This window comes from Leptodactylus fuscus, chromosome 2 (assembly GCF_031893055.1).
Source record: "Leptodactylus fuscus isolate aLepFus1 chromosome 2, aLepFus1.hap2, whole genome shotgun sequence".
NCBI lineage: Eukaryota > Metazoa > Chordata > Amphibia > Anura > Leptodactylidae > Leptodactylus > Leptodactylus fuscus.
Window position 1 is genome coordinate 178,503,758 of NC_134266.1, and position 23,278 is coordinate 178,527,035.

Here is a 23,278-nt window from a genome sequence, read left to right on the forward strand (position 1 = left end):
TGTCCGTAGCTAACGTCCGCACAAGATTTTAGCATCGGACATAGTTGTGTCTGTTTACAATTTCCATTATTTTAAATGGGATATTATGTTGTGTCCGTTTACAACCATGTCCGATTTTTCAAGCGGACAGCAAAAGGATTAAAGGACACAACATATCCCATTTAAAATAATGGAAATTGTAAACGAACACAGCTAGTGTCCGATGCTAAAATCTGGCACGAACATTAGCTACAGACACTAGCTGTCGGACACTGACGCTAGTGTGAACCCAGCCTTACCCATCTAGATCTAATCCAGAGTTTCAATCTCTATTATATCCCAGAGATGTGTACACAACATTACAGATTTAAAGTGTACCTGAGTTTTAAGATAAAAGGTTGTTATATTGTTTGCTATAATGCATTATCTGATCACTTCACGTACTTCTTTGAGGAATAACTCAAGTCCACCATTTCAGATAACAAAGGGACAAAAATATAGTAGCAGTTAGGCATCTTTCACCAAAATAACTGTTACCATACCAATGAGTACAACACACACAAAAATAAGTATGTGGACTATGCATTCCCAGACCTGCACAATGCCGTAGAGAATATCATTTATTTTAGTGTGTTTACTGCACATAATGGGGCAGATTTATTAAGAATGGCATTTTTGTATGCAAGGTATAATAAAGGCTGACAGGTGCAGGGCATGGCTGATTTATGAAGATGCTCCTGTGTATCAGAACAGAGATCAAAAAGCTAGTTACACAAAGCATTGATATCCTGCCACAGAGACAAGACAGTCACTGAAGAAACCCCAAAACGTCAGATCTTCCCACAAAAAAAAATAAGCCTTACATAAAGCCATTACCAAAAGGTATGGATCTTGGAAAGTGGCAGTGCAAAAAAAAAAATATTACAAAGGGTTTTTACTTAAAAAAAATAAAATTAAAAAGCTTAAAAAATATATACAAATTTGATCTCAATTTCATCATATTGCCCCATTAAATATATGTAGCATGATATTTAAGCTATAATGTGAATGGCACAAAATTTATACCATAAGAAGGCAGTGGCAAAATTGCTGTTTTCTTCTATTCCTTCCCTGAAAGGGTTAATAAAAGTTAATCAGTGAGGCATATCTAACTCAAAATAGTGCCATTAAATACTGCCGCTTGTCCTGCAAAAAACCATGCCCTCATAAGTTACACGGATGACAAAAAGTTATAGGGCTTGGTAGGTGATGATGAAAAAATGCATAGAATGGTTTGGTCATCAAGGCCTAAAACAGACCAGTCAACTAAAGGGTTAAGAAAAAACCACCCAAAACATTACATTATGGTCCCATGCTCTATTAGATGAAACTAAGTTATCCTAAAAGTGACCATTTAAAATGGCACAATGTAGCTATACTATAGAAAAACAGCAGGTAAATCTAGGACACTTACAATTAGATATCCAAAACCACAAGAGACACCTTACGTATAGGTCGCGGAAACTGTTAGAGTGAAAGTTTTGTCACACTGCTTTTATGCATGTAAAAAGTACGAAACCAACTACTAAGCATTAAAGCGTCCATTTTAATAAACTGTAATGTACAATTTCATGTCAGTCAACAGGTCTTAAAATATTGCATTTCTGGATAATTATTTACTTAAAACTAGACCTAGATGAAACACAACATGGAGAAAGTTTTACATTTCAAGCATCTTCCACATGGCAGTCCTCACATGTATACAGTCTGCTCTTCTATGCTATAGTGAAATAGCTTTGTAGGCAACTGTGCTTGGGCTCACATTTTGGAACATGTATAAATATAGGAAGGGCAGAACTTTAATGTACAAACTTCTAACAACGTACTGTGCACTGCATTCATTCACTAGCCTAGGTCACGTGTGAATGGGAGACTATTTCACTACGACATTACATTTATTAGTCATGCTTTATCATTAAACATACATTAAACCTAAATATACAAAATGATAAAAAACCAAAAATAATCTTATTCTTTATGTAAACTGTCCATGTCATCATGCAGTTCAGATGCTATATACTGTATAGTACAGGAATTGTAAAAATCTTAGTTAACGCTTTCAGTCACCATAACATTGCCACTTGCTCTTTAAATGACAGGCACTTTCCAAAAGAGGATTCTCCTCGCTATTATGAAAGCTGCTAGTATACAGGATGGGATAAAGCAGTCACAAGTACCTTACAAATATATAGTTAGGATTAAGCCATTTAGATTTCTACTAGAAAGGAGAGGAACAGGCAAGGATAGATCCACAGCCAAATTAAATTGCAGATTTGTGTGCCATATCTAAAGAATCTCAGTTTCCGTATTGGATGAGGAATTAAATAGTCTTGTAGGTTCGCCAACAGTACCACAGAATGGTCATATTTCTAGTGTGTGAACTGCACCCAACTCTTCATCACCACACTGGGCCTGAGATGCTTCTGGTACCACATACTGTATGGTCGTACATCTTTCCTTTCATTGTGTTACTTGCTTGATGTCATGCATTCTCTTCTAGAGGAAACACTAGTCGAGTTCCTCTGTTTGTGATCTCATAGTCTCCTCCAAGTTCTCGTTCCAAAGCCTCCTCTGAGCTGCTTTTTGTTCTTCTGCCATCAAGGCTTGTGGTGGCTGTATGTGAGCCAGAGGAGCCATTGGCTGTTATGGTGGTGTCACCATACGTTAATGTTAAGTCACCATCATTAAGAATAAAGTCTGCATCGTCTTCCCTCAGCTGCTCCGGGTTCTGAACAGAAAAAAAACAAACACAAAGCCTTTATGCCTGAGATATGACAAAATTGGACTTCCCCATGTTAACTGACCGTTCAGGAGACCATTATCTTTATTTCAGCCATGTAAAACCAGAAATTGAGCAGTTGTACAGCCCTTTCCCCCTGGATACTGTTGTATGGAATAGTGCAGTCTCCTGTGTGATTTCATACTGTTTTTTAATGGTATACTGATATATACTGTACCATCCAGAGACCATGTCTGATGTAACCTATAGGCATGATGAATGTGCACATTAAGACCTTTCACAATGTACACACTAGAGATGGACAATACTCAAAAGATTTGTTTGGCAGATACCTGTGAGGTTCACTTATCAGTTTGTTTTCAGACCAATCTTCTTTGTTCCTAAAGGTAAGTGGTTTCTTGAGACCCCAGAGTATAATAAGCAGAGGCCACGAAAGGACCAAAGGCACACATGAAGGAGCATCAGACACCACAAGGGAGCCCAGGAAAGGTGAGAGAACGTGAGCAGTTACTTTTTTTTTTTTTTTTTTTTTACACCTTCCCTGGGCCTTTACTTGTTACACTCTGGGTTCTCAAGACACCCCTGAATATATATCCTTAGGACATATCATCATAATCAGAACTGTGGGATCTGACAGAAGATTGAAGGGGTAAGGGCTCTCAGGTGAGTGCTACAGCCTCTTTAGTGTATACCAGGCATAGTGCCATGCATAATGTAGTAACTGTGATATAGCAGTTCAGCCCTTTTCACTTTCTAAGAATAACATGAATGGTATATTGTCAGACACTAAGAATAGGCCGTACTGGTCACCTGATCACAGCAGCCCCTTCACCTGACCAGTGTCAGAAGTCCAGAGATCTGATATTTATCACCTATCCTAAGACTAACTCATCACTAGTAATATCCCAAAATATGCATTTAACCCCTTCCCTCTGCATGTATTTTTCAATTTTCATTTTTGACTCCCCCACGTTCCAAACCCCATAACTTTTTTTATTTTGCTGTTCAAGGAGCCATATGAGGGAATCATTTTTGAGGGCCAAAACTTAAAGGGATTCTACCACTAAAACACATTTTTTTCTAGTTAACACGTCGGAATAGCCTTTAGAAAGGCTATTCGTCTCCTACGTTTAGAAGTGCTCTCCGCCGCGCCATTCGTTCAAAATACCGGTTTGTACCGGTATGCTAATGAGTTCTCTCACAGCGATGGGGGCGTCCCCCATTGCAGGAGCAGCGATGGGGGCGTCCCCATTGCAGCTCGAAAACCGACCGCAGCGCCGCCTCTATGGTCTTGGGTATCCTCCCCTTGCTTCTTCAGCGTCCTGTCGGAGGCCTGCGCAGTACGCTCTGTTCAGCGAAGATTGCCGAACGTACTGTGCATGCGCGAAATTGCAGTGCCCGCACTATGGCTGGGACCACAATTTTGCGCATGCGCAGTACGTTCGGCAATCTTCGCCGAACAGAGCATACTGCGCGGGCCTCCGACAGGACGAAGCAAGGGGAGGATACCCAAGACCATAGAGGCGGCGCTGCGGTTGGTTTTCGAGCTGCAATGGGGATGCCCCCATCACGGTTCCTGCGATGGGGGAGGCCCCATTGCTGCGAGAGAACTCATTAGCATACCGGTACAAACTGGTATTTTGAACGAACGGCGCGGCGGAGAGCACTTCTAAAGGTAGGAGACGAATAGCCTTTCTAAAGGCTATTCCGACGTGTTAACTAGAAAAAAATGTGTTTTAGTGGTAGAATCCCTTTAAATTTGTAAATGGTATTATTTAATATTACGTACGATGTGCTGGGAAGCTGTAAAAAAAATAAAATAAAATTCTGAATGGGGCGAAACTGGAGAAAAAGTGCATTTTGCTACTTTCTTACAGGCTTTGGTTTTACGGCATTCGCTGTGCAGCCAAAATGACATGTCACCTGTATTCTATGTTTCGATACGATTCCGGGGATACCAATTTTATATTTAACCCCTTAAAAATTCCAAACCAAAGCTTTGTCAAGCACTGCCCTGGCACTTTAGTTCCTTGTGTGAAAAAAACCCCCCACATTATGGCTGGGGCCCCACATTGCAGAAACACAGCTTTTTTGTTGCAAATTTTGTTGCTTTTTTTGAGCCAAAGCCAGGAGTGGATTGAGTAGAGGGTAGAAATATAAGAGCTTCCTATATCATTCCCATTCCTTATGTAGCCATTCTTGCCTTTGGCTCAAAAAGCCGCAACAAAAAAAGCTGTGTTTCTGCAACATGGGGCCTTAGCCTATAAATATTTATTTTCGTAAGTTTATACATTCAAGTCATCTTGCAGTTTCTGTTGATTTGCATAAAATCCTAACCAATATATAAAAAAATAAGTTAACCTGTTATATAAACTTACTCTCACCTGCTAATATACTTACATTATAGACTTGTGGACTAGTGAAACACCTGGCCACCAAACCACACCAGCTGGGCAATGTTGTGGTTAATGGAGGACCACTGTGCGTCAGCATTGGCTTGAGATAGCTGATTTTTCTGAATTAAGGATTTTACTGCAGAAGGAGATTGCAAACTAAAAGGGAAACTAAGGTCAGGTTTTCATGTAGCATTTCCACTGAACTAACATGGAAATAAAACCAGCAACTTGGAGATATTGCTCTGGACAACGCTTCTAACAATATATCATCGCTTTATGATAGGCAAGGGCTCCAACCGCTAGGAACCCCACACATCCATCCTGAGAATGAGAGGGATGAAAAGTTGGGGTAGGACTGTATCTCTTATTTTTACCCTGTAGAGAGGCCCCCAGGGGTCAGACACCACTGATCATAAGGTGATGGCTTATCATATTGATTGACTGTCTCTTGACAAAATTAGAATAACCATTTCAGGACCAGTCAACACTGCTCACATGTCTGTCTGTGTTGGTAAAATAACATAAGACAACAAGTGTGAAGCACATGGACAATCCCCAGCTGGTAACATGTAGTTGTAAAATTAATTTATAAGCTTCTACTAGGAGAGCACAACATAGTTCAAGAAAAAGCTGCTACAGGAGTTTTACTTCATGGGGATTACTATTATTTTCCAAAACATACATGTCAGGAGGGGCAACAGGTCATCTTTAAAGGGATCCTATCATTAAAACTCAATTTTTTCTGCCTACCACGTAGGAATAGCCTTAAAGAGGACCTTTCACCATTTTGCCCACAGGCAGTTCTATATACTGCCGGAAAGCTGACAGTATGTTGAGTTCAGCACACTGTCGGCTTTCCCGATGTGGGCCCGCCCCCTCCCTCCCTGATAATGCTCGTCTATGGACGAGTACTGCGAGCAGAGGGAGGAGGCGTTCCTCCCGGCTCTCACAGCACAGCGCAATTGGCTGTGCTGTGAAGAATGACGTCTCTGGCTAAGTGTCAGAAACGCCCTTCTGATCATAGAAGAGCTACGGTACCGGACCATAAGCTCTTCACACCGGGCCCACATCGGGAAAGGCGACAGTGTGCTGAACTCAGCGCACTGTCAGCTTTCCGGCAGTATATAGAACTGCCTGTGGGCAAAATGGTGAAAGGTCCTCTTTAAGGCTATTCCTACGTGGTAGGCAGAAAAAATTGAGTTTTAATGATAGGATCCCTTTAAAGATGACCTGTTGCCCTTCTTTAAGAAAGGCTATAATTCTCCTACCTTTAAATGTCTTCTCCGCGCCGCCGTTTGGTATATAATCCGGTTTTTGTCGGTATGCAAATAAGTTCTCTCACAGCACTGGAGGCAGGCCCCAGCGCTCAAACAGCACTTGTGGGAGTCCCCACTGCTGCAAGAGAACGCTCCACCACCGCCTCCATCTTCTTCAGGAACGGGTCTTCTTTGCATCTTCTTCTGGCGGTGGCTTCAAACTTCTAGGTCTAGGGCAAAACAGACTGTGCATGCCTTCCGGCCACAAGAAAATGGTCACTTACAATACTGTGTAAGCAGCACTGGGGGCCATCCCCAATGCTGTGAGAGAACTCATTTGCATACTGACGAAAACCGGATTATATACCGAATGGCGGCACGGAGAAGACATCTAAAGGTAGGAGAAGAATAGCCTTTTCCTATGTGGTAGACAGAAAAATTGAGTTTTAACAGGTTATTAGTATTCCCATGTGAAACAAACAGATACCTATTAGATGAATGGCATAATGGTTAAACTTATACCGGTACTTAATTCATGTTTATAGGGTTCAGTGTTAAGTGGTAAGGGTACCTCAAGGTAGAAGTCTACTGTTGTAAATCAGGTTATACAGGATTGGATAAAATTGTGTCAATGCATCTGGACACTATTAAAGGAATCCTATCATTAACCTTCGTCCGGCTGAGTAGGTGCAATTGTCTTCCCACAGTGGAGGTATATATGAAGGTACCTCTGCAGCCTGTTAATGTTGTAAAATTATGCAGCCTGACGAAGGTTAACACAATAAAAATAGATTTTTTTTTTGCACACTGTTAAGGTGTCTGGTGAAGCTGAGAAGTTGATACAGAAAATACTAATTGCGCCAAGATCAATTAACATGAAGAGGATACTTGTGATCAAAGCTGTACCAAAGTCTAAATATCCAGGCACTTTCCTGCTTTGTGCGACTTACTCCATTCGAAATTCCACTGTCCTACAAGAAAAAGAAAAAAAATATTGTAAACATTTCTAAATACATGAAATGTCTAAACATAAATTTACTATCCCATGTAAAAAGCAATATCCACAGCCCTACATAATATCACAGCCCTGTGTACATCCAAGGCTTGCATGTCAAGAAGTGGGCTGCAAATATAAGCTAGAAACCCAAGCATAAGAAGCCCAAGGTTATCTAAAGAGGTTGTCTGTTAGTATTCCGCTTATCCACATTATATAAATGAGATACCTCAGTAATACCTCTCTCTTGTAAAGTCACTGACCCTCAGTTTACACCTCAATTGTTAATACAAGTTGTGACTGAGGAGGAAAGGGCCGTACAAGTAAAATGGTATTATATGGCTGATGTGTTTATTTCAAAATTCAATGAGGAAATAGTATTTTTTTTACTCTCCACTGTATGTGTGTGTTTATGTGTTTGTGTCTATATCTATATGACAAACATACACTCACCGGCCACTTTATTAGGTACACCATGCTAGTAACGGGTTGGACCCCCTTTTGCCTTCAGAACAGCCTCAATTCTTCATGGCATAGATTCAACAAGGTGCTGGAAGCATTCCTCAGAGATTTTGGTCCATATTGACATGATGGCATCACACAGTTGCCGCAGATTTGTCGGCTGCACATCCATGATGCGAATCTCCCGTTCCACCACATCCCAAAGATGCTCTATTGGATTGAGATCTGGTGACTGTGGAGGCCATTGGAGTACAGTGAACTCATTGTCATGTTCAAGAAACCAGTCTGAGATGATTCCAGCTTTATGACATGGCATTGCATTATCTTGCTGAAAGTAGCCATCAGATGTTGGGTACATTGTGGTCATAAAGGGATGGACATGGTCAGCAACAATACTCAGGTAGACGTACTGTGCGTTCAGAGATGCTCTTCTGGCTACCTTGGTTGTAACGGGTGGCTATTTGAGTCACTGTTGCCTTTCTATCAGCTCGAACCAGTCTGGCCATTCTCCTCTGACCTCTGGCATCAACAACGCATTTCCGTCCACAGAACTGCCGCTCACTGGATGTTTTTTCTTTTTCGGACCATTCTCTGTAAACCCTAGAGATGGTTGTGCGTGAAAATCCCAGTAGATCAGCAGTTTCTGAAATACTCAGACCAGCCCTTCTGGCACCAACAACCATGCCACGTTCAAAGGCACTCAAATCACCTTTCTTCCCCATACTGATGCTCGGTTTGAACTGCAGGAGATTGTCTTGACCATGTCTACATGCCTAAATGCACTGAGTTGCCGCCATGTGATTGGCTGATTAGAAATTAAGTGTTAACGAGCAGTTGGACAGGTGTACCTAATAAAGTGGCCGGTGAGTGTATACCTACTAGTATTTGTTAACAGCAATAACTTATATGGATGCCGGAAAGTGCAATTGCTCTAATATTATTAACATCATGCACAGCCCGGTCAGACATAGCAAAAAAAGTAACCCTTTTAACTCAGTTTTATGTACTATGCCTTATATTACCAGTATGTACTGTCACTGCTTGGACGATAAATGTCTGGCAAGCAACCACAGAACGCTATGATTTATATTTATTAGGTATGTGGAACTAGTTAAGTATTACAGACTGGATAATATTAATCTTTAGTGTACATATGGGTACAGGGCTGGGTGTTTGTGGATACCTTGTACAGCTCTGTAGACTACATTAGCACAACCAGCATTACAGCTCTACAGCAGCTTTAACCAGTTACATTCTTTATGACATATTTAACACTGAAATGGCTAGCTGAGATTGCTTCATGGCCAGCAACATTTTTACAATATTTCACAAAGTGATTTGTCAGTGAATGTTCTCAATTTTGTTACTTACTGCATGTAACACTTGGAAACTGTCATTAGTTGGAGGGGGGTCTTGATCTGGATCAACACCAACCCTGAAAGAACAAATAAGGAGCATGAAACATTGAATATTATAGAACTCTAAACCCTATTACTGGTTGGGGATCTCTAATAATGTCTGTAACTGCAATCAACTGCAACAAGCATAATATTGCATGGCGGCAGAACAGGGATCCATAATGCAGTGTTTTTCTGACAGATTAAGCAAAAATAAAATCCAGAAACAAAAAAGCATATTCCATTAAATGCCATGTTACGGCACAGGATCTAGAGGATAACTCTGTGCTTCTGTATAGAATCCTTTATACAGCTTTGCTATGCACATGAGCCACAGCCGTTTAACGTATACTGATGGCGACGCATCCTTCATTTCATTAGTTCACACATGTGGCGGTAGAGTCAGTGTTAGTGTAACAGATGGGATGGGTTCTCACATTGCGGTTCAGTTGTAATATGGCACACATGTAAAAAGGTGTTTTAAAACAGGCTTGTGTTTTGCCTTTTTGATCAATAGCAACTGATTAAAAGGCAATACATGTATGCCCTTAAAAAAAATAAAATAAAAAAAGCTTTCTTAATGTGTTTCAAAGCACAACGTGTGAACCAAGGCGTGTGCAACCATTTCCTTTGACTTTGCATAGACAAGAGAACGAGAAGCAAACATGTTTAGGAAACAAAAATGCTGAAGCAGCAGCTTAAGACAGACACCGGAGGAGTGGGGCTTTGTTAAAAAGTTCTTGAATGTCTAAACTTGCAGCTTCCTGTGCAGAATTAACCATTTGAGGAATTAACCATCAAGGATTGTAGTTACAGCTTAAACAGTGGAGAACATCTAAAAATACAGCAGAGAAAACTGTGCAGAGGAGTGACACCTTCACAAAAACCCATCACGTCACCTCCCAAAAACACATACAAGAGGTGCAAAATGAAGAAATTTAAATTTACAGAACCTGTAACCTAGCAACAGCAACTATTCACACCACTGACACTTTTATACACATGTGCCAATAGGTGAGAATCACAAGACCAAAGCAGTTTACAAAGCCATTATGTAGCATGAAGTAAACGTTGTAAGGGTTGTCAGCAAATGAGGCTTTGCTTTGAGATACAAGTGTGATGGCAGTGGCAGCAGCAGGCTGTGCTTGTAAATTCTAGATAGGATCCAACAAGAGGAAGGTAGTTCCTTGTTTGTTTTATCAGCGAATGAATGGAATTTGTCCATTCTTCTCAGATAGCAGCTGTGGAATGACACAGTCCATTCGAAGGGCTTTTTACATTCATTTCAAATCAATGGCCGAGACACTGTGAAAACAAGAGAGCCTTGATCTCGCTACAGAGCCTCTATTGTTGGCCTATTGGAGAGAAGTTTATGTGATTTGAAGGGCATGTCATTGGAGCCCAGCCAGCGTTGAAATAGACAAGCGCTCTACTAAGTGCATTTACTTAAGAGAATGTTACCAGTTTACCACTTACAGTAACAATGTAAGTGACCACTCGTAGTGACCCGCTTTAGACTGGATTTAGGTCACTTACATGGTAAACACAACAATCAACATCAATGGTGTTGAAACACATGAAACAAATAGGTCAATTTATACATATGTTTCTTATTGCATGACTAGTTCGGGGAAGTGGCTCATTCGGTTTGCCTCAAAATTTCAGATGTAAAGTAACTTTTCTTTTTTTTTTTTTTAAAGTAGGTTTGGATTCCCTCTTTATAGTACCTGCTTATGGTAGGCCTTATATCAATCTAATAGGGTAAGAACACATTCCTGAATTTGTCAGGAATATTCAGCATCTTGTCTTCTTGCAAGCAGTCACTGCAAAAAGAAAAAAAAAAAAGCCCCCCCCCCCAAAAAAAAAAAAACAAAACAAAAAAAAAAACAAAAAAACTCGAAACTGGGGTTTCTTTTTTCCAGCTGACATGTAGGAATCCCCAAGGTCCTTCAATTGCTTTGAATCTTTGTAACAAATAAGTTGAAGGCTGCTGGTAAATTCCTCAGCATGACATACTATAGATTTGACACCGCTGCAAGTTTTAGTCACAGCATGTACAGTAGATGAGATTTGGTGAAGTGTTGTCCAATGTACAGTTACAGTAAATTGTAGCAGGTTAGCTCTTACATACTCTCCATGAGTACGTCTAGTGCAGTGGTTTTTAACCTTGTTTGAGGTACCGAACCCACCAGTTTCATATGCACATTCACCAAACCCTGCTTTAGTGATAAATAAAATATGATTTTTTTTCCAAATTCAAGACATAGGTATAATGTTTTTTTTATTGGTATACAAAATGAACTGTGCATATGGCCTAGGGTTCGATCGAACCATGGTTAAGAACCACTGGTCTAGTGTTTCCCCAGACTTAAGGCTTTAAAATACTTCCAGTGTATGGGAAGATGTGAACCTAGCGTAGTCAGACATCTACCTGGTGCTTACCACATGATCATGGACTGTACAGCACATACAATAGCCCCCAGAATAGCCCATAAAACAAAAATTCCTGAGCAAACCCTTTAATGATAGCTCATCAGTTTTAAAAAGGTGGATAATCATTTTAAAGAGAACTCGTCATATTTTACATGTGGAAACAAATTTGGTATACATGGTCAAGCATGGTGGTGGGAGTGTCATGGTTTGGAGCTACATGAGTGCTGCAGGCTGTGGGGAGCTATAGTTCATTGAAGGAACCATGAATGCCAACATGTACTGTGACACACTGAAGCAGAGCATGATCTCCTCCCTACGGAACTGGGCCATAGGGAAGTATTCAAACATGTTGATAACCCCAAATACACTTCCAAGAAGACCACTGCCTTGCTAAAGAACTGAGGGTAAAAGGTGCTGGACTGACCAAGAAAGTCTCCAGACCTAAACCGTATTGAGCACCTTTGGGGCATCCTTAAACAGAAGGTGGAGGGCTAAGGCAGTGCTGAAAAATAATGGTGGCCATAAAAAATATTGACACTCTGGGCACAATTTTCACATAGGGGTGTACTCACTTTTGTTGCCCGGGGTTTAGACATTAAAGGCTGTGTGTTGAGTGATTTTGATGGCACAACAAATTTACACGGTTATATAAGTTGTGCACTGACTACTTTAGATTGTATCAAAGTGTCAGATATTCAGTGTTGTCCCATTAAAATATATAATGAAATATTGTACATAGACATAAGAACAGTATACATATGTATATAAAATGTCATATAAACCGTATTCAAAAACACTAACCACAGTGACAATAAAACAAAATAGATTAGAACATTACAGATGACAAGGACAAATGTACAGAAGCGCTAATGTGATACATAAGACTACACAGACAAGGAAAAGTGAGAAGATCTCAAGCTGAGTGTTAATTACACATGGCAAAAACCAGTCACCTGAAATACTGCCAACGACTAGCGTTGAGATCGTCCAACGATGGGATATGGTCACCAACTCTGGTACAGTACAAGAATGAAATGGAAATGAAGGTTGTGGAATGGGTGACCTAGAATATTGAGCTATTTCACTACTTAAACTGAGATTACAAGAGAAAATCCAACAAACCTGTTCATATAGAAATTACAATATACCAGCTGGAAACTTACCTTCTCTACTCTACATCACATGGGACAGAAGTACAGTCACTGCCTGAGCTTCTCCTCTGCTTGGTTAACAACATTTAATGACATGCTTTACAACATAGTCATGGCCAGAAGCAGCAATATATCTATGTGTCCCATATGTCAACAGAGTCTATGGGAGAGTTTAGATAAGCAGTGCGTGTAATTTGTCAGTAGTGGATGCATTTATGGGATACTGGGTATGATCTGTACAGATGTGATCTATCCTGATCGTGTCTAATCTGGAATCTAAATGAGGTGACTGCTGAAATGAAGATCCCTAGAACTGTTAAGTGTCAGTCAAATATAAGGTTAATTGAAAATCACAGGAGATAGATAGATAATATATATATATATATATATATATATATATATATATATATATATATATATATATATATATCTACATACATACATATACATATTATTCGGCCCCCTTGAACTTTTCAACCTTTTGCCACATTTCAGGCTTTAAACAAAGATATAATTTTTTTTTTTTTTTTTGGGGGGGGGGAAATCGACAAGTGGGCACAATTGTGAAGTGGGACTAAATTTATTGGATATTTTAAACTATTTTAACAAAAAAAACTGAAAAGTGGGGCGTGCAAAATTATTCAGCCCCTTTACTTTCAGTGCAGCAAACGCACTCCTTTCAGTTCAGTGAAGATCTCTGAATGATCCAATGTTGTCCTAAATGACTGATGATGAGAAATAGAATCCACCTGTGTGATCAAGTCTCTGTATAAATGCATCTGCTCTGTGATAGTCTCAGGGTTCTGTTTAAAGCACAGAGAGCATCATGAAGACCAAGGAACACACCAGGCAGGTCTGAGATACTGTTGTGGAGAAGTTTAAAGCCAGATTTGGATACAAAAAGATTTCCCAAGCTTTAAACATCCCAAGGAGCACTGAGCAAGCAATCATATTGAAATGGAAGGAGTATCACACCACTGCAAATCTACCAAGACCCAGCCATCCCTCTAAACTTTCATCTCAAACAAGGAGAAGACTGATCAGAGATGCAGCCAAGAGGCCCATGATCACTCTGGATGAACTGCAGAGATCTACAGCTGAGGTGGAAGAGTCTGTCCATAGGACAACAGTCGTACACTGCACAAATCTGGCCTTTATGGAAGAGTGGCAAGAAGAAAGCCATTTCTCAAAGATATCCATAAAAAGTGTTTAAAGTTTGCCACAAGTCACCTGGGAGACACCAAACATGTGGAAGAACGTTCTCTGGTCAGATGAAACCAAAATCAAACTTTTTGGCCACAATACAAAATGATCTGTTGGTATAAAAGCAACACAGCCCATCTCCCTGAACACACCATTCCCACTGTCAAACATGGTGGTGGCAGCATCATGGTTTGGGCCTGCTTTTCTTCAGCAGGGACAGGGAAGATGGTTAAAATTTATGGGAAGATGGATGGAGCCAAATACAGTACCATTCTGGAAGAAAACCTGTTGGAGTCTGCAAAAGAACAGAGACTGGGACGCAGATTTATCTTCTAACAAGACAATGATCCAAAACATAAAGCAAAATCTACAATGGAATGGTTCACAAATAAACGTATCCAGGTGTTAGAATGGCCAAGTCACAGTCCAGACCAGAATCCAATCGAGAATCTGTGGAAAGAGCTGCAAACTGCTGTTCACAAACTCTCTCCATCCAACCTCACTGAGCTCCAGCTGTTTTGCAAGGAAGAACGGGCATGAATTTCAGTCTGTCGATGTGCAAAACTGATAGAGACTTACCCCAAGCGACTTGCAGTTGTAATCGCAGCAAAAAGTGGTGCTACAAAGTATTAACACGAGGGGACAGAATAATTTTTCATGCTCCACTTTTCAGTTTTTTATTTGTTAAAAAAGTTTAAAACATCCAATAAATTTCATTCCACTTCACAAATTGTGTCCCACTTGCTGATTCTTCCCCCCAAAATTAAAAATTGATATCTTCATGTTCGAAGCCTGAAATGTGGCAAAAGGTTGAAAAGTGCAAGGGGGCCGAATACTTTCTCAAAGCACTGTGTGTGTGTGTGTGTGTGTATGTGTATGTCTAATTATATATATATATATATATATATTATATACATACATATATATATACATATACACACACACACACACACACACACACAGCACAGCCCAAAAGTTTGGACACACTCTCTCCTTCAAACAGTTTTCTGTATTTTCATGACTATGAAAATTGTAGATTCACACTGAAGGCATCAAAGCTATGAATTAACACATGTGGTGTTATATACTTAAAAAGGTGTGAAACAACTGAAGATATGTCTTATATTCTAGGTTCTTCAAAGTAGCCACCTTTTGCTTTGATTCCTGCTTTGCACATTCTTGGCATTCTCTTGATGAGCTTCAAGAGGTAGTCACCTGAAATGGTTTTCACTTCACAGGTGTGCCCTGTCAGGTGTAATAAGATAAGATAATCCTTTAATAGTCCCACATTGTGGAAATTTGGGGGGATTTCTTGCCTTATAAATGGGGTTGGGACCATCAGTTGTGTTGTGCAGAAGTCAGGTGGATACACAGCTGATAGTCCTACTGAATAGACTGTTAGAATTTGTATTATGGAAAGAAAAAAGCAGCTAAGTAAAGAAAACGAGACGCAAAAAAGAAAAAAAGGTGAACAAATGGACTCTACATGCCTGGTTCCCACAGTGAAGCATGGAGGAGGAGGTGTGATGGTGTGGGGGTGCTTTGCTGGTGACACTGTTGGGGATTTATTCAAAACTGAAGGCATACTGAACCAGCATGGCTACCACAGCATCTTGCAGTGGCATGCTATTCCATCCAGTTTGCATTTAGTTGGACCATCATTTATTTTTCAACATGACAATGACCACAAACACCTCCAGGCTGTGTAAGGGCCATTTGACCAAGAAGGAGAGTGATGGGGCACTACGCCAGATGACCTGGCCACCACAGTCACCAGACCTGAACCCAATCGAAATGGTTTGGGGTGAGCTGGACCGCAGAGTGAAGACAAAAGGGCTAACAAGTGCTAAGCATCTCTGGGAACTCCTTCAAGACTGTTGGAAGACCATTTCCTGTGACTACCTCTTGAAGCTCATCAAGAGAATGCCAAGAGTGTGCAAAGCAGTAATCAAAGCAAAAGGTGGCTACTTTGAAGAACCTAGAATATAAGACATATTTTCAGTTGTTTCACACTTTTTTGTCAAGTATATAATTCCACATGTGCTAAATCATAGTTTTGATGCCTTCAGTGTGAATCTACAATTTTCATAGTCATGAAAATACAGAAAACTCTTTGAATGAGGCGTGTTCAAACCTTTGGTCTGTACCATGTACGTATGTACGTAATAATAATATTATTATTATAAAATAACAATTTGGTTCACCTTGTATCCTTTGACTATTTTGAATACCATGTTCTTAACCTGGATAAAGTGGTGGCATCGAATGAAAAACAGTTGAAATCTTGGCAATCTTTCCATTTCTCTATATGGTAGTATTAGCCTTTTAAAATGAGTTTCCTCTCTAAAATATCACTACTTTTTCCATTTGTGCCCCATACTACTGCCAAAAAAAATTTGTTCTATCAATTGGATGGATTAATGCCAATCAAAACTGCTGCTCGTGCCTGGCAAGCAGCCCAAGCTATCTTGAGAAGAAACTCTGCTTCCCAGCACACCCCGAGGACCTTCACCCTCTGGTTGAATCCGCATTTTCCACTTTATCAGTTTCTGTCTTTAGTGGTGCTGAGGACAAAAGCGGGGGTTCTGGGTCAACTCCACTAAATAGGGCCGCCTCACTTTCTGAGTTTGTGGGGCATCACTGGTTCCCAAGGAATGCCTTTTTCCAGTTACCTTTAGTTTCAACATGCCTTTTTAGCACAGTTTGGATCTCTTGCTTCTCAGGTATTTCCAAGATGGAGGATATCCTTGGGTCCTCTGACCTTCCCAAAACCACTTGCATAGTACTATAACCCTCCTGCAACCTGCTAGGCCTAGGCCCTTAGACAGTGTCATGACCTTTTTTTTGCTACTGTGAGTGCTAGAAATTCCCTAATTCAATCCAGATTTCTACATAACATTACACATCAAGTCGCCAACACAGTAGGGTGTTTCCAATTCTTCTAGTTGTTCAAATTGTCAAGTTGAGCTGCGATCTGTTTTGCACTGTGTGGTCATGCTCTAATGTTCCCCCCAAGTAGTTTCCTTTCTTCAAGATCATTTTGAGTTTTCTTGTACATTTCTGCTCCAGGTATGTCTTTTTGGTATTATGAATGTGGCAGAAAGTTACTATATGACTGTATGGCGAATATGTGTCTAGTAGTGGCCTAACATCTCTTTGGGGACGGGGGTCGTCGGCAAAAACAGTTTGCTCCATCCTCTCCTTCTCCCAATGCCAGCAGTGCTTAGTTGGGAACAAGTAAATGGGATCTGCACTCACTAGGCCCAGTCACCCATATGGAAAAGCTGTTGTGTTTGTGTAGACTAACAATGAGCTATGTGGTCAGTTTCTTGTGTTGATCCACAGGGGGTGGATGTCCTGCAATCAAATATTTATTGCCTGTCCTAAGAAAACAAAAAACTGAAAATTAAAGACCAGGAAATCCCCTTTACTGCATCAGCCACTTGAGTAAGCAGAATTGGCTATTTAAACTTCCCTTTCCCAAGTACTACTGATGCAGATAGATTTCCTGTCTATTATTTTACAAATTAGCCGTGACATGGTCAGGGATTTCTTCATTAGCAGGAAAAACCCTTCACACTTCAATTTAGAAATCCTTCATTTACACTATGCTGACAACGCATTTTATCAAATAAATTGGCAACTCTACTCGACACAAGTGTGCATCCCTTTTTTGTAAAAATGTCCAGTGTTGCAAAAAGTACAATAAAACCACAAACAAAAAAAAAGGCATTGAAGCTGTGAAAAATTGTATTAGAAAGGTAATGAACACACCAAATAAGAAGTTGGCATCAGTACAATTACACCAGGCCTTCCATTTATCATAGTATGTATTATTGTAATTCATCAGTATCTATAGCATGTGCACGACTAGCCAATGAAATCACTGCCATGAGGCTATAGTGCTGGTTAAAGAAATTCTATCATTGGCAAAAGCGGTTTTTGTACTGTAGCCTTTATAAAAGCTTTTCCAGCAGTACCATTGTTTTTCAGATGCATCTTGTAGATTTTAAATCAGCTCACTTTCCTTCTTTATCTTCAGCCTTCTAAGGGAGTACTGGGGGCATATACTTTCACCACAGAGTACTGCAACTTTATCCTTCTGGTCCCACCTATGTACCATTATGCACCATCCTCTAGTCCTTTCTAAGCCTTCCTCCACTCTTCATGCTAGTATTGTCGCTACCATTCCAGCACTGCTCTGACCACCTACTTGTTCCAAATCCAGCGCATGTTCAGTACATACATCCACTTCAGGTCTCAGCTAATATGCATAACATTTCCAAGAAACCTATGCGAGTTAAAATGTCTGTAGCATCATGCCCCTGGTTTGGGGCAAAAGTAAAAACCTTTAATACCACAGTGACTCTTCTTGTTATAGCTAAAAATATTATTTGACCCTACAATGTGGAGGGCACAGTGTGTCGTGGGCCTAGTTTGATCCCTGAACATGATAAAATACTTACTATACCAGTAATAGTTACACTTGGTGTCACAAATATTCCCTCAGCTGGACATAATGAGATCCAGAAGATATGTTCTAATATTCATTCCAGCCATTTCATCTCTATACAACAACCAATATGATTTTACATATACATACATACATACAACACATGATGCCTGTAAGATGTAGTCCTATGGTAGGCAGAATTCTTCCACTTTTCATGTCTTATATTGTCAGACGGTCCCCTGTTTCTGCTCATTATCATACCTTATACTTCAGTTCTACTAATTTTGATTGGATTAGGGTAAAAGCATAAGGCCACCACGTTTGTTTGTTTTTTGTCCTTCAACCCAATACATTTGGTGGTAGCCATTATTTTCCCTTGTTAACTAAATACTGAAACCATCAAAACCAGAAAAATACCATCATGATAGTCTGTAAACATTACTATTATGGATGATAATTGTAAAAAATAAGTTAGCTAATACTCCTTTTGTCAAGACAATCTCAGATCAACTTATCTGGTTTAACTTGTGTGTTTAGAAAAGTACATACCTAATATTAAGCCAAGATAGCATAGGTGTTGTTCCACCTCCTATGACCCACACAGTAAAGAAAACAATCAAGAGCGTAGTAGAGAACATCATCTGGTGGGCATAAGTAGCAGTGTCACGTATAGAAAGTGCAAATGCCATGGCTCCTCGGAGGCCTGTTGAAAATAAAACAAGTGGGTGGGGGTTTAAGATCAACAAAGAAGAATTGAGCTTAAATAGTGTTAACACCAGACTTCTATTATAAAAGGTTTCCAGAAGTTTTTGAAGACCAACTAGCGTATTCAATGCCAGTCTTCATATTCCCTGTGTTGGTGGAGGTTGCATCTCATTTATGAATCAGTGCAAGCATCTACGTAACTCAGATGCACGCTAAAATCAGATTTTAGGTATCATTTAGGTCAATACCTCTATGTACTCCATTCATGAAAGTGCCATGGGTAGCACAAAATAGAAGGGTATCGCAAATTTTTGAAAGTCCGATTTGCAAAAGAAACTTGTAAACTACATAAGCGTCAAACAAGGTATAATAAAATCGGCCTCAATATCAATATTCAGCCCTCTAGATCTTGTCAATTGCCTCACAAGATAGCAAGAAAGAGAAGGGTCCAAAGACTCAACTTGTACATTTTTTACTTTTTATCTGACAGTAGCAGGCTGTGTAGGCCGTGCCTACATGAGACGGTCCAGTCAACCACCAGATTAGAACTTTGTAAATGATAGGAGACCGCTCAAATCATATTACAGGAACTGCCTCATTTTTCTATTATGCACCTTTAGATAAAATCATCCCCCATTACGTCTTATGCTTTTTGGACACAGATTACAGTTTTAAGTCATAACTAGTGAAGAGGGACAACAACTCACAATGGGATCTTTGGTGTGACTTAGAAGTATTTCAGGTGCTTAAAGCAGTCCTGACCATAAGATTGTCATTTCATATTTTCAATGTGTATTGGACTTGACTCAGGCATGGATTAGCCTTTTGGAAAACCTTGGAACAAATCCAATAAACACACAAACAGGCAGACCGATACTTTATATCCGGGAAGAGCTGGGTACTTCTTCTAGCATTATAAATCAAAAACAAATACTTGTTGTAAAATCTACCAATTATAATCATTATAGTGACACAGCACTCGGAGACATTCAGTAAGAGCTCTATATAAGCATTGACACAAAAGGTTAAATGCATATTTATGTCAGTGTTGAGAAAAATGATTTTATACACCTCTAACTGAGCTCTTTTCCCTAGGGAGCAAAATCATACGTACTGAAATCCAATGGTACTGTCCTTATTTCCCCCAAAAACCTTTAGAAGTTGGTGTGTTAAAACACTGTGCACCAAACTTCAACTAGAGCACATGAAAATATTGGAAGATTGCCGATGGGTAAAATTAGGTCTGACAGATATCAAGAGGACAATTTATGCTCAAATGAGTCACCATCTGTAAAAGTTCAGGGGTCCAAGACTTCCCTCATACATTCAGCCCCTTTGTCATTAAACACTGGAACCAACTGTTTGAGAAAGGGTCTCTCTCTTTTTTAGCATACGAGAGTACCCAGGAATATTGAAGAACTTGAATGTTCTTGCAGAGCTTAAATCCCAACCCCATACAGAACCACTGGGTGGCTTTAGAACCCAGCTTTGAACCAGAACTTTGTGCATGGCATTAGTACCTACTTACAGCAACAATTCGGCCGCATGTACACAGCCATACTATGGTTTGGATTTGTATAATATTTTATATTTGTATTTGGAATCGCTACGATATATACATACGTGTCTGATTTTAATACATGGGTTTTCACCCCTCCAAGCATTGCTTAGTACCAGACATACAGCACTTGGAGCCTACATGGCTAAACATAGGGCATATATAATAGAGAACCATACGCACTATGTGCACGGTGTACGCAGCTCTGCCACATACATGAGTCTATAAATGTAGTATGAGGGTTTGTTCACCAACCTGAAAACATCATCATATGCTGAAAATTCCATCCAATCTTGTGTCTTCTACCCAAGTTTAGGAAAAACGACAGCGGGTATACGTGAGCTGCTCTACCAACAAATACAGCTATCTGAAATAGGCAGGAGTTAAGTACTCAAGACATGTATTAAGTTGAAATGATTTCTAGTGTGTGAACAGCATATTATGTAAGGGCTCGTTCACATCTGCGCCGTACTCCGTTCTGCAGGTTTCCATTTCCTGCACAAAACAGGGCAGGAGACAGAAACCTGCCGGCATCTTTCAAACCCATTCATTTGAATGGGATTGAAAAGTGTTCGGCCGTGAGCGCTTTATGCGATCCGCGGCGAAACAGTTTTTTTTTTTTTTAAACCGGACACAGAGTCGGACATGCAGTAATCTGTGTCCGGTTTAAAAAAAACTGTTTCCCCGTGGAGAGCATAAAACGCTCACCGCCGCTCACAGCCGGACTCGGCATGACAGGTTTCCGTCTTCTGCATGCGTCCAGACGCTGGTGTGAACCCAGCGTAACATGTTAGCAGTTCATTTACAGAACAGTCTGCCATAAACAGCACATGACCTGCTACCCACAGAATTCTAAATCATCTGCTAACTTGCCGGTTATTATAGAATCACTATCAAATGTGAAGGGACTAGGTAATTCAGATAGCTTTTCTTTACAGAAGTTGTTACTTGTTCAGTAAGGATGCTGAAAAATAAATAAATAAAAACACCTTGGAGTGATGCACATCATTTTTTAACCCTATTAATGCAACACCCCTCTGCTATACAATGTTACTTACACTATTTTTAGCCTCTATCACTGAAATGAAGAACCTGTATCCTGCATCTAGCTAGAAGACCAAGAATATCATTAATGCTTATTCAGACTGCTGACATTCTTGGCCTTGGTGCCAGAGTATGATTGACTAGACTGAGGGGACAAGGAGAAATTATAGTGAATGGAGTCATACACACGGGTCAATTCATTGATTTTTTTTTTTTCAAATCGTCCATGGCTTGTGGAGGCACCATTGACAAAAAGCAAAAAATTGACATGTTAACCACTTCCGTACCAGCCAATTTATAGACCAGGACCAGACACATTTTCAGGGTTTTTGTACGTTCTGCTTTGAGGGTTATTATATTTATATCAATTGGGTTGTTCAACTAATTTCTGTGTCTTTTTTCGGTGACACATAGGGCTTTATTTTTGTGTTTTTATTTTTGCATGAGTTTTATTTTTTTTTTTATTTTTACATCCGGGACAATATAAACCAAAAAAAGAGCAGGGGAAAGTGCCTGTTTTTCACTAATTTTTTTAAAAAATTAATAGTATAAAGTGCTACTAAAAAACTTTATAGTTTTTCCTTTCCGTTAGGGTAATTTTTATTTTGTATGGTATCATTAGGGGTGGGGTTAAAATCTGTAATAGGGGGGCGTGTTTTTGACATTTTATTTATTTATTTAATACATATTGTGTTCCCATGAGGTCATAATAGACTTTTTGGGACATCTGATCACTTTTTTCGTGGGGGAGGCTGATTTTCCTGGTAACTGGGGCTGGTACATGTAGCCTCAGTTGCAGGAGGAATACAGCCTCCTGCCCATAACTATAGAGCTGATCTGGGTCCTGTAGGACCCAGCAACTGTACAAGCTTCTTATCCTGGCGGATCACATGGCCAGGTCAGAGGGAGGCCGTATGTACAGCGCTATTGAGTGCTGTGTACACAGAGATCTGAAAGGCAGGGACAGTAATAAACCTTCCCTACCTTCTCTATGGGAGCTCTGGCTGAAGTTACAGCTGGCTCCCAGTTTCAGCACCTGCACAATTTCATTCAACTGCTGAAAACTGCTTAGACGTACTAGTACATCCTTGCAGAACTAGACAACCAGTCTCCGGGTGGAAAAACTCAAAGGGCGGTCCAGAAGTGGTTAATAAGCTCTTAAAAGAGAAAATGTGTTTGTTTTTAAATTCAAACTAACCCTAAAATGAAGTGCAAAACTACATGATAAATCTAAACACACATTGTTAAACACATTATGATGTGAAGTTTTACCGCAATAATGAAAAGGATACAAAAGCGCCAACAATAAATATTGGGCTAAATACATGTTTCTGAAAGGTGAAGAGTGCTAATCCCATGTATGAAAATATGAAATTTTCAGCCAGGAAGTGTAGGACCTCAAAAAGCTGCAAGAAAATATGAAAAGGAGGACATCAAAATGTAAATATTAGATTACACAAACATACAC

General features: G+C 39.9%; 1 protein-coding gene across 3 annotated transcripts in view; it reads right to left on the reverse strand.

Moving 5' to 3' along the window:
• Positions 1–1,544: 1,544 nt before the first annotated feature.
• The window catches only part of SLC9A7 (solute carrier family 9 member A7), a 76,263-nt gene continuing 54,529 nt past the window's right edge, over positions 1,545–23,278 (reverse strand). For 2 of the 3 annotated variants that reach the window (XM_075265241.1, XM_075265240.1), the window contains exons 10-17: positions 23,103–23,216; positions 21,022–21,133; positions 19,053–19,206; positions 12,650–12,709; positions 9,238–9,301; positions 7,299–7,381; positions 5,159–5,264; positions 1,545–2,746 (exon numbers count right to left, since the gene is read on the reverse strand). In XM_075265241.1, the coding sequence (XP_075121342.1) occupies positions 2,501–2,746; positions 5,159–5,264; positions 7,299–7,381; positions 9,238–9,301; positions 12,650–12,709; positions 19,053–19,206; positions 21,022–21,133; positions 23,103–23,216 (939 nt within the window). In that variant the 3' untranslated portion in view covers positions 1,545–2,500. The remainder of the gene's footprint in view (positions 2,747–5,158; positions 5,265–7,298; positions 7,382–9,237; positions 9,302–12,649; positions 12,710–19,052; positions 19,207–21,021; positions 21,134–23,102; positions 23,217–23,278) is intronic. The other variant, XM_075265242.1, reaches the window with a different exon arrangement.